At 40.2% G+C, this 16,172-nt stretch overlaps 1 protein-coding gene across 10 annotated transcripts in view; it reads right to left on the reverse strand.

Moving 5' to 3' along the window:
* The window catches only part of PDPK1 (3-phosphoinositide dependent protein kinase 1), a 35,660-nt gene that overhangs the window by 18,948 nt on the left and 540 nt on the right, over positions 1-16,172 (reverse strand). For 2 of the 10 annotated variants that reach the window (XM_037385645.1, XM_037385644.1), the window contains exon 2: positions 1,427-1,696. In XM_037385645.1, the coding sequence (XP_037241542.1) occupies positions 1,427-1,696 (270 nt within the window). The other 8 variants (XM_037385648.1, XM_037385646.1, XM_037385649.1 and 5 more) reach the window with 8 other exon arrangements.

Below are 16,172 nucleotides of genomic sequence, written 5' to 3' on the forward strand. Positions count from 1 at the left end.
TAAAAAAAATTAGCAGGTACTGTTAAGGCCCCCCTCAGCAACAGTTTGTGACCTGTTCAGTGGCCATGGAAAGCAGACAAGCATGCATTTCCAGTGAAGTCTAATCACTACAAAAGGTATCCCTAAAACTACTGGTCAGTTTCTAAAGTCATAGCTCCACAGTAACAGACCAGAACTGCTAAGCTGACAGAGGTGGTGACAAGCAGGAAGAACTAACTCCTGAACATGCTCTCTCTAGCACTGAGGCTCAGATGATTACGGTAACTGAAAGTCTACTTGTAAAACTCAAAAGAATAAAGCTACATAGGGATTAACATTTTCACAGTATTCTGTCTCTCTCCTGCTGCCCATCTAAATGCATTTGTGCTACCTAGACCTGGGTCCAAAAAAGCCATCTACCAGTGAACAGGTAGCAGAATGCTGGACCAGAAGTTTATTTGGAGTCTGGCTAGGCGCTATGGATGCCTCTGTTTACAAGGAACATGGTACCAATTTTCAGAGACCACAAACAGAAACAAAGTGTCTCACTGAAGCAAAAGTGTTCTGATATACCCAAGAGGTAGCAACTCTGTTGGATTCTTTAGGGAAACCTGCAAATTACAAACTATGTACTTAAGTGCAGATTACTCTTGATGACTGCTAGAGGCCTGATTCCTGAACACCACAGTAGACTGTACAGGAAGAACCAGAAAAGCCCAGTATTTAGAGATAACAACCAAAAAATATATACAAGAAACAACATGTGAAAAAGATACAGAAATATTATACTACTTGCCTTACAATGTGGCAACTACAAAAGCATCAAATGAAAGTATTAATTGTTTCATGGGTTCTTTAGGATAACAAGTAATTAATTCTTGTGCAACGCCATGGATGTGACAAGTTAGAAACAATCCATTTAAGGCTACTTAGAAACAATCATTTTAGGCTCCTGAATACAAAGATATTAACTGTGGCTCATTAAGTCCTTGAGGGCCATGACACTAGAGGTTGAGAAAGTATTGGAGAACTATCACTGTTCTTACTTTCTTCCCTAAGCATCTGGCAGTAGCTCCTGCCACAGATAAGACATGCTGTAGAAGTTCTTACCATGACAAAATCCTAGCCCAGCTCCAATCCTTTCTATCATAAAATTTTAACATGACCCAATGTAACATCAAACTTACATTAGAAAGCAATGTCTCCTAAAAATCCAAGCATCAAGTCAGCAGGACACAATGGAACTTCTGAGGAGTTTAAAAGGTACTTGAAAAATCAGCACCCATATTTACTGCAACACTTAATTTTAACAGTTAAAATCACTATGTCCCACCCATCTACTCTTCAAGCTGTTCCCTCCAGATTTAAATCTCAGCAATATTACTTTCACAGCAAGTTTTGAAGTTTATCCAAGAAATTCAGCACTTTTTATAGAAAGTAAAGTTACCGTTGAAAAAGATCCTTCACCCAGAATTTTCCCAAATTTGAAGTCATCAGGTCGTTTCTTTCGAGGCTGTGGAGGCTGCTGTCCTGTATGCTGCTGCAAGGAGTTTGAACTAGATCTTGATTCAGCTGCAGTGCCCTCCATGTTAGATCCCTGTCTGCTGCCACAGGTGGAAATGACAGATGGAGTGCTGGAATCTGCTTGGTTCCTCACCATTGATGGGGATGAACAGGAGCATAACACCACACTAGACTGGAGTGGAACAGCATCATACTGCAAAAGAGAAATGAAACTTTATTCCCATACCTTCAAATAATTACCACACACATCTGCACCTTGTTTCCATACAATCAGCACAAACTTCTATTTGAAAGGGTTATCACTAAAATGTCTTTAGGAGGGAGTGTTACTATTTCACAAATTAAGAGCTGCCATTTCCAAAATAAACAACTCTGTTTAGGTCATGCTGTGCACATACAAATAGCCATAAGTCAAAAGTCTGAACACTTTAAGAATGCTTTTTTTTTTTCCCCACACTCAAATGCTCCCTGACACCAAGGTATCAAATTTCACAGTACATTCTCCTGTGAGTAACATGATCTATTAAACTTTATTTCATGCTCAGAGACAAAGCCATCCGTCCAATCTTAACAAGTAACAGTCTTCCTGAAATTAAAAGAATTATCTAGTTATGCAATCAACACCTGTATTCACAAGTGACATTAGTTTAGAGATCCAAGTTATGATGAACTGCAAATGAGCAAGTAAAGCATGAAAACTTTAATAGAGACCAAGGATATATTCCTACATTTTTACTTGGAATCCCACTTTCTCCAGTAGTATTTCTCTTTAATACACATCGGGAAAGGACATGAAGAAAAGCAGGAACAACATAGAAAAGGCAGGTCAGTTGGAGGGTTTACTAATCAGCAATATTCAGTTCTTTTTTTGAAGAATGCTCTGGTTCATGACCTTTCAAAACAAGGAAGATTACACTATCTATATTGTACATATGATCACATAAAGACATCCCGATTCCAAAAAAAAGAACCAGATATTGCCCAGAAAACAGCAAGTACATGAAGGTAAGACTCCAAATACCGATTCTTATAATATACAAATCAAACCATCATTTGGTACACTTTTATCAATTTTTCCCAAGTAAGACCAAGGAAACAGGTCAAGCTGTTTCCCTCCCTGTTGGTAACACCCTCCATTACTCTATTCTACTTCAAATGTTTTACCTGAAATTGGCCAGAAAACACAGACAGTAGGAGAGCTCTGCTGAACTACTTCTGACAATAAAACCTGGTACACAAACAGTGGGAATATTTAAGAAAGTTAACACTCTATCTGAATATTATTTTTTAATCTCAGTATTCTAAAGTATGTCCAGCAGAATGAAACTATATGACAATGAAAATATCCTAACCTCAAAACAGATGTATTATACAGCCCTGACCTAGTCTGTAACATAGTTCATGTTGATATTCAAATAAACACTGCTTCCGACACAAATTTTTATCTCATGAATTTCAATCTGATTCAGAAGAATTTCTGCATTTCTATCAGAAACCGCTTTAGAAGGGAATTGGACTTGCATTCAATCATGCACATGGGCTTAAAGCACCTAGGTCCCACATTAGCAATTACTCATTTGGCTGTGCTCTATGCAGTAGGAGAAAATAGCTTTCATTTACTGCTAAACATCTTTCACAAGTAAGATACAATTCAGAAATACACTTCACTTACACATTTAGTGACACTACAGAACAATGAGATATGAACATATTTCTAAACATGCAAACGTATACCTTCTAAATTAAGACAAAGATAACAAGGTCAAAAGGGATACTGTTAAAACTCTTCATTTTCTCCACTCACCATAAATTATATGCAAATACCCATTCCCACAAGATAGAAAATCAACTATTATTAAGCAACTACTCTAAACAATAGCTTTCAAGAAGCCTAAGGGAGTATCACCTTTCCAACCTGAGTGCAGCCTACCTGCTTCAGGATCTCTATTGCTCCTTAGGGCTTTTTCCAAGAACTGACTACACCAATAGGGCAAGCTGATCAAGAACAGGTAACAGCTTTTATTAGACCTGTGTCCAAGCTTTGTGATACAAGGGAGACTTATGAGGAATCTGCCTCTAATGATAGCTATTTGCTATATTTTGTACAGCTTTTGTGAGGACAGAAGGGAGGACAGGCTGAGGGCAGACTTGGAGACAGATGGCAGAATTTTGCTTTTTGAAAAGTTCATTAACTCCCCCAGACAGTAGCACATCCCCTACTCAGAATCAGTTATGTAGCACTCTTCCCTTTGAAGAGAAGAAAGTATATTGATGCTGCTATTGTGAAAATTGCATGTTACAGCATGTGTGCTGTAGGTCACAGTTCCTTTTATGCAGATATTGTAGCTGACACTTTCCCCAAACTAGTTGCTGTCACCAGCATCCTCATAGCTCAACTGAATCTTTCCTTCAAACAGCTACTCAAACAGCAACCTGTATAAACAGTAACTAGAACTAAAAACATTGTACTCTTTCCTATTAAGAGTGCAGCAAGGCCAACACAAGCATGACTGCTCAACAGCTGAGGTGATGACAATGTGAGAAACATCCTATTAATTGAAATACAGTAAATAACACACATGCACACAGACAAAATATTAGCATTTCAATGACAAACTGGCTTCCAGTCAGGCTATTCTACAGCAACTGAGGGTTTACAGGTAAATAAAGCAGCAGCATTGTGGCAGATCTGATTAGATTCTGCAGCTAGCAAGATCACCTTGAAAAACAAACAATCAAGCAAAAAACCCACCACAAAAGCATCAGAGAGCACTGAGAGAAAGGGTGAAAAAGGTGTTGAATGCAGTATATTTCCTTGCACAGTATCTGAAACTAAATCACAATGAATATCAAGTATAGAGAAGTCCTAAGGGAAGAACAGACAGGACTCTGTAGGAAGAGAAGGTTATTTCCAGCCAAGGTATAACGTCAATTAGTCCCCTGACTTTTGCAAAGGAAAGTCAAGATTAAGAACAAGAAGGACAGAGGAATATGCAATAGATTTCAAGAATCAGTTACCCAAGAAGTGCCAGAACTATGCACCATTAGGTATGTTGAATCCAGACATTTATAGAAAAGATCACCACTACACTTTTCTTTCCACACTTCACAATCTTGTTTAGTATTTTGTATCCTGTATTATTTACCTTGTCAGTTTTACTTTGAAAGACTCCAAAAAAACATGTCTGCAGAGACTATACATATTTCTGCATATGTTTTCACATATGCCAGAGAGCACAGGCTAGCTCGTCCAGTCTGATCTCATATAAGCACTCTTTTGCAAAAATCAGATTTAAAATTCTGCTTCTGTTAGATACAGACATTTTTAGTGAAATACGAAGTCAATCACTGAAGATTTTAAAAACCTTCTGAACTGCACCTGCAGTTCTCAGAAGCTTGAGGATGCTCTACTTGCAGCAATTATCAACGTTTCTCAGTTGGCAAGCCAGTGAAAGCAGAGACCCTCACACAGTGAAAACAGACTTACCTATTGCACGTCATGGATCACTGTGGACCACACTGGTCACCACTAATCTAATAATTCTACATCCGCTTTTAAAAACTAATCTCTAATGCTACCTACTTTCCCAAGCACTTTCCCAAGGGTGCTGTTTCCAATTTATAGAAATTTTTTCCTTCTTAGTGCAACATACTGTGAAGTTGAAAACCTAGTAAGTATGAAAGTAACAAATCTGTGGAAGGTAAGTGGAATTGTAGATCAGATGCATCAAAATCTTCATTAACTCATTTTCACTGTCACTAGAATCAGGCTTCTTTTTATTTACATGACATGAAGTCCTTACATTGTTCTTTTACCCACTTGCCTGCAAACAGCTGAAATAAATTTTAAGGAAACTTGAACCACTGCAAAAAGCCCACTACATATCACTACATTCTTCCTTTTATACTCTCCTCGCTCCCCTCTGCATGAAAAGCCAGTCACAGGCAAAGCTCCCTGCTGCCTAGAAGGACTTATACCTCTTGCAATACCTTTTTGCAAAAATGCAATTCAGCATTTTGACAAAAGCACTACTAATACAATTTTTAATATATCTAAGCACATAGTATGCATCACACAAATACCACACACTGCTTTAAAGCAAGTACAACCACAAAAACTGCAGCTCTACTAGTTTTTTTCTCACAGCAAAATATGCAACACAGCTTCCAGATACTGTTTTATCAACAGCAGCAAAAAATACTTGTAGAGACTCTGTGTTCCAAAGCTTCTAGTATCTTTTACTTCTGTCCTAACTGACATGATACTGAACCCTGAAGATGACAGAATATCTGTGCTACCACTGAAACTCTACTAGCATGATCTCATTCCTGTTACAAAGCAAGTCAGTGTGAATAGGGTCCTAACCTGCCACTTGTCTGGTAACACTGAGTCTAACTGCTGACTTCATTACTGAGTCTTTAGCTGCATGAAGATACAGGGGAGACATGATCAGAAAAGCTCTTCCATCCACTTACCTATAGGGGAATTTTTTTCCTTGCTAACAGGAAGTACTATTTACACAAAGCAACATGAGCTCTACACCTCAACTGGTATATTTGTTTTGGTTATAAACACTGATGATGAGACTGTATAAGCTAGGACATTGCCACAATCCTCTTATAAACGTTTTTTATGATAAAATGTATTACAGGTCTACTAAATGAAATAATGCAGACGGACATCCACAAAAGATTTGACCTGACATCACATAATGTCTGAAATACAGAATACTGTTGAGAAAAATTAATGTAGGACAACATATTCTAAGTGACACTGGTTAAATTCTAAACAACTTTAAATAGTCACGCCCAAACAAGGATCTATTGCAGTTCACACCAGGATTGACCAAAAAGCCTGAAAGAAGAAGAGTAATTACACAAATCTAAGACTGAGGGAGCAAAAAAACCCCAAAACAAAAACCACACACCAATTGGCAACAAAAGTGTGTAACTTAAAGCAATCTACAGCTTTTGGTAAATTAGACAAACAGTGAGACTTTACTTTTGTTTCTACCAAAACATTACTACAAATTAAAATATGGTTCAAGAAATTATGCATAATGGTGGGAAACAAGTGGACAAAGAACTGAAGCTATTCTACACCTGAATATACAAAACCAGAAAGTATCAGCTAGAATAAGTAAAGTCTTACTGCCACTAGTACTGTGCAACCTTTAAGAACAAAACCAAAACAGTTTCAGGTGAAAATTAAGACACTGAACTCCTGTGAAAACATCTAATCATCTGGCTAGATTAAGCTCCTGAAATCTGTTTATTAAAGAATCTGACTGATTTAGCTTTGTGGTATCAGAGAATACAGAACTCGAAAAATTAGGGTCACCTGCAATTCAGCACAAGTCTTACTGGATTTAAGAATTACTGAGTGGTGTATGTCATGTGTTCGGCTAAATTATAATAAGGTCACAGGCTATCATGGAGAAAACCAACACAAACATCTATGCCCTACATCAACAAAGTCCGCTTAAGAAATTACAGGATTCAGAAAGCAACATAGCACTCTAGGGTATCTATGAATTAATCTTTTCATATACAAATGGAATCTGAGAGGCTTTCCAAGCAGATACCACATGATATAGTATAAGATACCCTCCCCAGCTGTCCAAGTATTCAGTCTCAGCTTTTACCTCTCTGCCAAACATAGCCCTTTTAGTACAGAAACAGGAAGATCTTCCAAAATCTATGAATCTAAGATTCACTGTCCAAATTTAATACACTTGTCTTCAAGTGAAAGTATAGAGTCCATCTGTCACAGCACTACCAAAACTAGCTGGCTGCAACAAGGCTTTACCACCCTATACCAAGTTAACTTCAGTAAGTAGTTCCTGCGCCTTGCCCTGGCACAGCTACCAACCCCCCACAAGGTTTCAAAAGTTCATCTACTGTCCGTGCTGTTTCTTCATCCTTTTCAAGCCAGTCCACCCTGCTTCTCGCCTCTGCTGTGTCTGGGACGCTCTCTCTCCTCCCTCTGCTTCTTCCAGGTCTCTCTTCATTACCTGCTCCTCTTCCATACACCCCTTAGAGCTATTTAACTGCTTAGCAGGAACCAGCCACAGCTGCACCTGATCCACATCAGCCAACCCATCCCCCTGAAGCCAGTCCACAGCTGTATATTAATGTTAATTAACCCAGCTTCATTACCCTATAATTCCTCTACATCCATCTATTTATCTGTGCAATTAAGGAGGAATAAAGTCCTTTATTTCACATTGAGAGAAGGTCATTGCTTTCATCAGACAGGTGTTTTGTAGTTTTAGAGATAAAGCTAACTTGCTGCTACTTCTCAACACTGAGATTTTGCTAGACAGTTTAAGTTAAGATAGGCTTGGCCTGAAAGGTTTTGTAAATCATTATGATATTGTCACACAAGCCAAAAAATCTGAAACTGAAATGTATTTTTTATTGCTTACAATTTAAACATTGACAACCTGGGGTCTCCTAAGGATTTATCTGCAAAATGCAAAGGGAAGAAAATGAACAGCTAGGCAGTTGTATTTAGTATATACTTTCCATGGCACACTGGTGTTTCAGAGGGTTGACAAAGATGGAGCAACTGCACCTGACATCTTGTATCTGAAAGAGAACATAATAAGGGGCAATTAACAGGTATTTGCACAGCTTTTCCATTGGCCTCCTCCCACTTAATATCCAACACTGAAAATGTTTACCTTCTCCAGGTTCTCCAACACCTACTTGTGACAGCCTCTGCTTCAAAGGCTAGAGTGCAACACACCCTGGAAGTCCCAGCATATTCCAAAAGAAAAAAGCAACTCATCAGGTCATATACTAAGATGGGCCTGAATATATGTCCTCAAACTATTCCTCAGAGAGTACCTAAAAAGAGAATGTAGGCAAAAGCAGGGTAGCTCAGCTACAAAAAATTTAAGATACAAAGAAACACTAATTCAGAACAACAAAAATAAACCTAGAAGCCTCAGCCTCACCTTCCAGTACAGGTGGCACTTCCCATTATGCACTAACCCCATCCAGCAGTGGCTTGCAGGAAGTTTAATTATTATCATGTGATTCCAATCAATATTCAACAACAGTTCATAAACTCTGTACACTGCTACATCAGGGTGACTGCCACAAATAACGGCAACCCAGAACAACAACAGATGGTGTGTCTTCGTAAACTGCAGTAAACAAATTCTCATACCTTATATGCTCATACCTATTTAAGACCTGGACTTCTGTCTAAAAACGGACTGTCAGACTAAAGTGACCAACAGCATCCTGTCTCTATTAACTAATTGTACATATGTGTGGATATAGAAACAATATACTCAATTTATGAAACTCCACTGTATGCCAGTTTCCACTAATATACGCTTAGAAGTTTGTCAGATAATTTAAATAATTTAATAAAACATCTACTTTCCAACACTATTATTACCTTTAAGGAATTGAAATATTTGCCTGAAGAACAAAAGAAAAACCATTCATATGCCTTGAAGTGCCACTAGATGCTGTCAGACTGTCTTATAACAATCAAGCATGTAATGAGCAGGACAAAACTCAGATTAAGCCTCAGCAGTACAGTAAAATGTTTGCCCACCTAACAGGTTAACTTTGACACTCAAATACATACAGCCATATTAAAGAAACCCTAACTTACAGCACCATAGTAATTGGGAGGTATTTAAAAACCATGTTCTCTGGTCACACTTTTAGCTTTACAGAAGATTACATATCTCCCTAATCAGGAAGGAATACCACTAGACCAAAACAGTAAGGAAACTGACTTAGAAGTATGCTTTCAGATTATGAAATCTGAGGGAGGAAAACATTGCCAAAGGCTTTAAAGAATCACACTCAACATTCATCCATTGAAAAGAAGGAATATATTAAAAATAGTAATAATTCTAACTGAATATGACATTGGCAAATAATGTTTCCATCTGAGAGAAGACTAGGTAAGTCATACTTCAACGACTTACCTGTGCAGCAGAGTGCAAAACGTAGAGTTAAAAAAACCTAGTAAAAAAAAACTGATCAAAGGGGGTGATATTAAGGCTTTTTTTTTCATCTCCTGTTTTTAAGTTAATTAAACAAGCTGATTAATCTTCAACCTATCACAAGAAGTAAAGTTTATATTGAAATGACAGATCTCGTTCAACCTTTAAGGCAGATAATTCAAATGGCTAAGAGAAAATCCAAACACATAAAATCAACAGGCATTTCCAAGCACAAACACTCCTTTCCAAAAAAACAAATGAGGCACTTAGTAAAAAACGTACTAGGTTACAAAGATGCCAAAGTTACTTTCCTGGGATAACAGGATGGTTTTTTTCTACAGAGAACTTCTTTGAAGATCATAGTAAGCCATTTTCTTCACACTGCAGTAAACAAACCCTACTCCAAGTATTAGTTATTTGTAGATATTAATAAAAGCATTAACATGAAACTCTAATCTTCTGTAGCAGTAGTTTGTGTTTACGTTGTGTAGAGCTGCATCAGCACTCTTTCAAACCTCATCATCAAATGGTATGCAAAGATTACAGTAGAGAACTTAAGATCTAGCTCATAACCCAACAAACTGCCCATCAACTCCATGTCTTGAAGAAGCCAACCATTACAGCCAGCAAAACAGTCTGAAGCCAAAAAACTTGTCACAATCTATACTCTGATAAAGATTCATAAATGGTTACTGATTACTACATTTAGAAGAACAGACTGAAATATCATATTTCAATTACAAAAGCTATTTAAATATAAATTTGTTTTGCAAAAGAATCTGAAGTCATACACCTATCTGGAGTGCAATTTTTTGATCTTGGAAGCTGCCACATGAAAATACTGTTGCTTAACAGACCATTTTTATGAATAAGCCATGCCAATTTCAAAAGCATTTGGTCATATAAAAGGGCTACTTTGTTGTTTCAACAGACTGCCATGCTGATTAAAGAAGTCTAGGCTCTGACCCACCAAAACAACTATGCTCACCTTCGCACACAGTGTCATTTGAAACCTCTCAAACACTGGAAGGTAAGCATTCATTGAGCACTGCATAAAACTGTTCCCCAAAAAATCTCTTAGCAAAGCATCTTGATAGAAATGACCACTATTTAAAAGAGAAGAAGACATTTTAAAATAATGTCCTGGTAATACATTTCAAGAATAAAGACTGTAAGTGTTAATGGAAGGGAAAAGTTTGGAGCAGATAATTCTTCAGAGACACTATTCTACCTAATCTGGCTGGGACCTCTGCAATAGTGGGAAACAGAAGTATGAAAAGAATTTAGGTTGATGTAGTCTGCTTAATATATTAATAGCCCTAACAAATTTTAAAGGAGAGTTACCGTAATAGGAAGGTAATGTTGAAAATACAATAAATCACCATAAGACACAGTTATTATTTCAGAGGGGGGGGGAAAACCCCAAATATATATATACACACACACACAAAAAGCCCTGGCTAAGCCTGACAATGCCATGCTCTAATAGCCTATGAGAATTTGACTTTTTTTTTTCCAGGGACTTTTCCTTATATTACTGTAAGGCACAAGTAGGCTGTTAAAAAAGACTCTGCTATCTAGTTGGCAGTTGTTTGCCTTATGTTTGAGACCAGTTTTGGAAGATACATGTCCTATCTTCAAAATATAATCAAGAAGATTAACTCTGAAGAAGAATCAAAATTAATTGATTTTTTTTCTTCAGCTTTCTGGACGTACATAGTCATTAAGTTCATGGTATACAAAGAAGTGTTTTAAAGTTTGGGGAGACATATGTACAGTTCACATAAAATAATCTCAAAACACCAGAAACAAAGCTCAGCTCTGAGACTTTACCTCCTTCATATCTGATCACTACCACCAGTTCCTTACTTTTCTGCAGTAAACCTGTAACAGTTAATCCATGAGTAATGAGGAAATTAGATCTGTGTTATATTAGCAAAAATATAACCAATAGTCTCAAGGAAATAGAAGCACAGAGAACAACTCTACATCGTTAGAAAGTTTTGACTCTTCATTAGAGAATAAAGGTATTTTATCCACAAGACTGATTTTGTTTCTACAGAAATTAATTTCTCACATACAGAGCAGTGTTGACCCAAACATTTCAGTTAATGCAAATGCTCTTTTCTAAATTTGACAACCTTACCCATACAGTGTTATTTCCTGCCAATAGTTTCCAGGACTCTAATTCCAAATTCAGGTAGGGATTAAAGCTAATGAAAGGATTTGTAAGAACCTGCATATCAGCCAGTTACCCTCTAACCTCCTTTACCACTAAGCAAAGCACTTAACTTGTAAGCACCTTCAGGACCAGAGACTATTTAAGGCCTCCTTCCACTCCTACTCCTCCCCACCTGCTGCCACCCCGAGCCTCAAAACAGATCAGAAACAGGAAACCACAAAAAAAAAATCTCTAAGAACCTAAAGTCAGCCTATGGCCCAAATAGCTATATATGTAAACAAGCCATTGAGAATTCATTTCACACAAACAGATCTAGGCCAGCTCACAAGAAAACAAAAGCCATCTGTAATGGCAAGAGTCTAGATCACATTCTACACTGTCAGTCATCACATGAAGCACACCAATATTAAGAGGTTTCTGTGCACCATGGATGAGAGCTCACACTAACAAACACTAAAGGACTTCCTATGCCAGCAGTTCTAGGAGGCAAAAAGAACAGTTTCGGGTGAAGAGCAGAGAAACAGCTACACAAAAGTGGCTGTACGTAGATGGAGTGTACAAAGGCTGGACAGCACAGTCAAGAGCTGTAAATTAAATTCCTGCAGGATCACTAAAAAAAATATGAACATCAAATTTATACTTTCCTTCCAGAAGAATGTGCTAAGCAAGTTATACCTTGCAATTTTTCACCATAATGAATTAAAGAATATTTGCCAGTTGAAGTATTCACAGCTTGTCTTTTAAAGCAGGAAGCAGCTTCAATATTCAGTCACACAACAAACCAGTTATTTCCTACAGCGCTGCTGAGCAGAATCCATAAGGTGCAAAAAATAAGGTTCTAGACCAAACAAACAGCTAACTTTGTGCACGCTGTGTTCAGTCCTTTCACGCAATTTAGTTAGACCTTAGCAACCTTCCACAAGCTTACCTGTAAGATGTCAGAAAGGGAAGTTAGGAGGGAGAAAAATCACCTCCTTCCCCTTTTTTGCTTCTTAATTAATCTAACACATAATCTAACTTAGCCACCTGCAAAAAAAGTTTTCCCATTTGAAATACCAGTAATTCCTTGGCTTCATACAAATTTTTCAGGAAGCTCCAATATGAGAAACTTGGAGAAAGATTTTTATCTTTCAAATATAGTGTTTTCTGAACTAAGTTTTTAGCTTTCCACATTAAAAAGGAATTTCTCACTTGTATATTTTATGATGGCAAAAATGTACTAGTTCTACAGAAATCCATACAGCTTTTCTAGGAAAAAAATATTAGATAAAATAGATATTAAAACACAGGTATTACTAAAACATTTCACATCCTCATCTACCAAACCTATTTTTATTACTTTGCAAGTTTATTACCTTTTTCAGCCTATCAACGTGACTGTGCTCCTTGTTTCATGCCTTCTGTACCAAAACTCCTGCAAGTACTTCAGTAGTCAGCATCCCTTTCTGAGTTTTCCCTGCAATGCTGCCCTCCAACTGATTTGCTTTAGGGAAGTGAGATGAGCCTGAGTTTGCAGGTTGTCTTTCAGTGTCCAGCTACAGTAATCTACTTGAAGAGTTTCAAGAGCTATATGAAACAAACATTACTTCTAGCACTCTAAGCAACAGACCAACAACCCAAAGAATAATTTGCTTTAAAAAAAGAAAAGCCTATCCACACAGTGGATTAATTGTTTAGTTGAACATCGCTATTATACCCAGATTATTCTCTGGATCTTCTCCTTTCCACTAGCTACCAGCACTTCCCACATTAGAAATATGAATGCATACAAAATTACTCCTCTTAATCTTCTTCCATTTTTTCACCTTTAAGCACCTTCTCAATACTCGTGTCTTTAACTATTTACTATTCCTGCAGCCTGCTTTAGGAAGAGATTTACAGAAAACATATCGCAGTTAAAAGCCTATGCACAAGTGACAGAGATTAGTCATTGCTTTATGCTGGAAACCCAACAGAAGAGAATATTAAGTAGATAGGCATGCAGGGAAAACTCCTCAAGCCTGTCTGGAAGTTTTATAACTACAAATGACTACAAATAGAACTCTTACCATAGGTTAGTCTAATTCCTAGCACAGATGCAGAACTTACTCTATTAAGTATCCAATTATTTAAGAAGCATAGTTTATATTAGTTCCATGGTAGGGGGTGGAGGGGAAAGCTGGCAGTTTTGTTCAGACAGATGTGACTGTACTATAGCTCTTGTCAGGTCAGAAACACTGACAATCTAATAATCACTCGAGTACCTACACCTTTCAGTGAAGATGTTGCTGAAAATGAAGCTGTAAACAACCATTCTTCCAAACTCTTTGAGAGGAAGATCACTTCTTGATATGAGACCAAATATGCTTATAATGAAGGCATTAACAGCAAATACTAAGACTACACTAACACCTGCAACTAAAGCAACACTAAAGCGGTTTCCTTCTTGAAAGCACAATTCCCTCTTCGGTACCATGTGTTCAGAAAATAGCAGAATGTTTTAGGAATTGTTCCCACACACAAGAATATAAAAATTAACTGTTTTGACAAAGGAATGCTAGAATACTCTTTTCAAAGCTGTGCTCTGCCCCCCCTCCCCCATTCTTTTGCATTTATAGTAAAATAATCACAGAACTCATTAATGTAATTATCTCCATTACACAAATGTTAACAGTAACTTGGTCAGAGCCTTAGAAATACTGAATTTCCAATATTTGATATCTTCTGAATTACAAAAAGGTTTGCTCAATCAAGCCACGTCTATACACTACTGCCAGTCAGTGCACTCAACCAAGAATTACTAAACAGGATGGAAGAGAAGGAATTAAAAATAAGCTACCCTGAAAAAATATGTTGGTTTTAACAAAAATGGTTGTCAACTTTGTTCTTCATTCATTCTCTGTTTCTCTTACAGACGGGCACTTAAACTATATATAGAAAAGGAACAGAATCTGAAGTATTTTGGAAAGAAAAATCTGAAAAGAGAGGCAACAAGAAAGGACAGAAGCACAAAGAGAAGCATACTCCCTCTTTAAGAGAGTCCAAGTGAACAGAAGTCATCTCTGATGCCAATGAGCAGCAGGAAAGCAAAACTAATTCCTTTAATAATCAAACATTGCTTTATTTCATAATCCTCAGTGCAGTATTTCATGTGTGTCCCCGTTGTCCCCACCCGTAGGGCTACTCCATATAATGATTCTCATCCTCAAGACAACAAACACGATCATGTGTTAACACCCTGATGAAAAAAAGCAGAGCACGAGGAGGAGAGCACACCAAAACAGGGCTCCAGGAATCAACGCAGCCATGCCGGTCTCTACGAGGAAGACCCTCCTTAGCCAATTCCAACCGATGAAAAAGTTTCAAGGGCTCGGCAGCTCGCGGCTGACGGGAGGCACGCGAGACGCCAGGGCACGGCAGCAGGCACCGCGCCTCCAGCCAGCCGCACCGACACCAGGCAGAGCTGGCAGGCGGCTCCGTGAGAAACGCTCGCTCCGTAGGGGAATTTCTACACCAACTAAACCGGGGAATCTACAGCGCCAGGCAAGTTCCACCATTGCCACTTCTCCGTATCGCCTACAACTTCACCTGACGTTAGTCCCTGCTCGCAAAACGCTAGTTTCTCTCTGCCAGACGAACGTAAACAACCGGGACGGCGCCCTTCCGCGACCCCCCCGACCCTCCTCACGCGTCCGTTCCCACGGCAGAGCAGCAGGGCCGCCGGCAGCGGCGCCGGCTCTCCGGGGGCAAGCGGCCCGCCAGCGCCGCGCCAACGCCCCGCACCCGGAACCGAGAGCGAGAGGCTATGGGGCGGCCGCCTCGGCTCGGCCCCAGCCTGGCTCCTCCGCGCCGCCGCGCCCAGCCCGGGCCGCCGCCCACCTTCAGCTTAGGGTCCCGCCGGAGCCAGGGCAGGCGCAGGGCCCTCCCGCCAGGCCCGCGACGACCCAGGAGGCGGGGGGACGACGACGACGGGGATGGAAAGCGCACCGAGAGCTGCAGCGCCAAGGCCGACCCCGCAGAGAGAGGCGCTCGCCCGGCCGCCCTCCCCGCCCAAGCGGGCGGCAAGCGACGGGGCCACCCGCGAAACCGCGCCGCCGCCCGGCAGCATGAGGGGAGCGGGTGGCCACCCCCGGGCCTACTTCTTGCCGCAGCGCGGGGCGGCCGGTGGGCAGCCCCGGCCCCGCTGTCCGGACTCACCAGGTGGCTGCTGGTGCTGGCCATGGGCCCCGCCCGGCCGGCGCGGCCCGCGCTCCGGTCGCCCTTTAAGATCCCAGCGCACGGCCGCCGAGCCCGAGCCAATGGGGCGCCCGCATCCTCCGTCCGTGACGTCACCCACAACAATACCCCCCCAGCAGTGGGCGGGACTTCCGCGCAGCCCACCCGGTCATTGGAGGCGCCACCCGCTACTCACGCGAGGGCCCCGGCGGAGCGTCGCTCGTCAGCCCCAGCGGCCGCGGCCGGGTCGCGCGTGCGCGGTCGGCTTTGCGCTCCCGTCCGGAGGGGGCGGGCAGGGCGGCGCGGCCTCCGCCCCG

Source organism: Falco rusticolus, chromosome 4 (assembly GCF_015220075.1).
Source record: "Falco rusticolus isolate bFalRus1 chromosome 4, bFalRus1.pri, whole genome shotgun sequence".
Classification (NCBI taxonomy): Eukaryota; Metazoa; Chordata; class Aves; order Falconiformes; family Falconidae; genus Falco; species Falco rusticolus.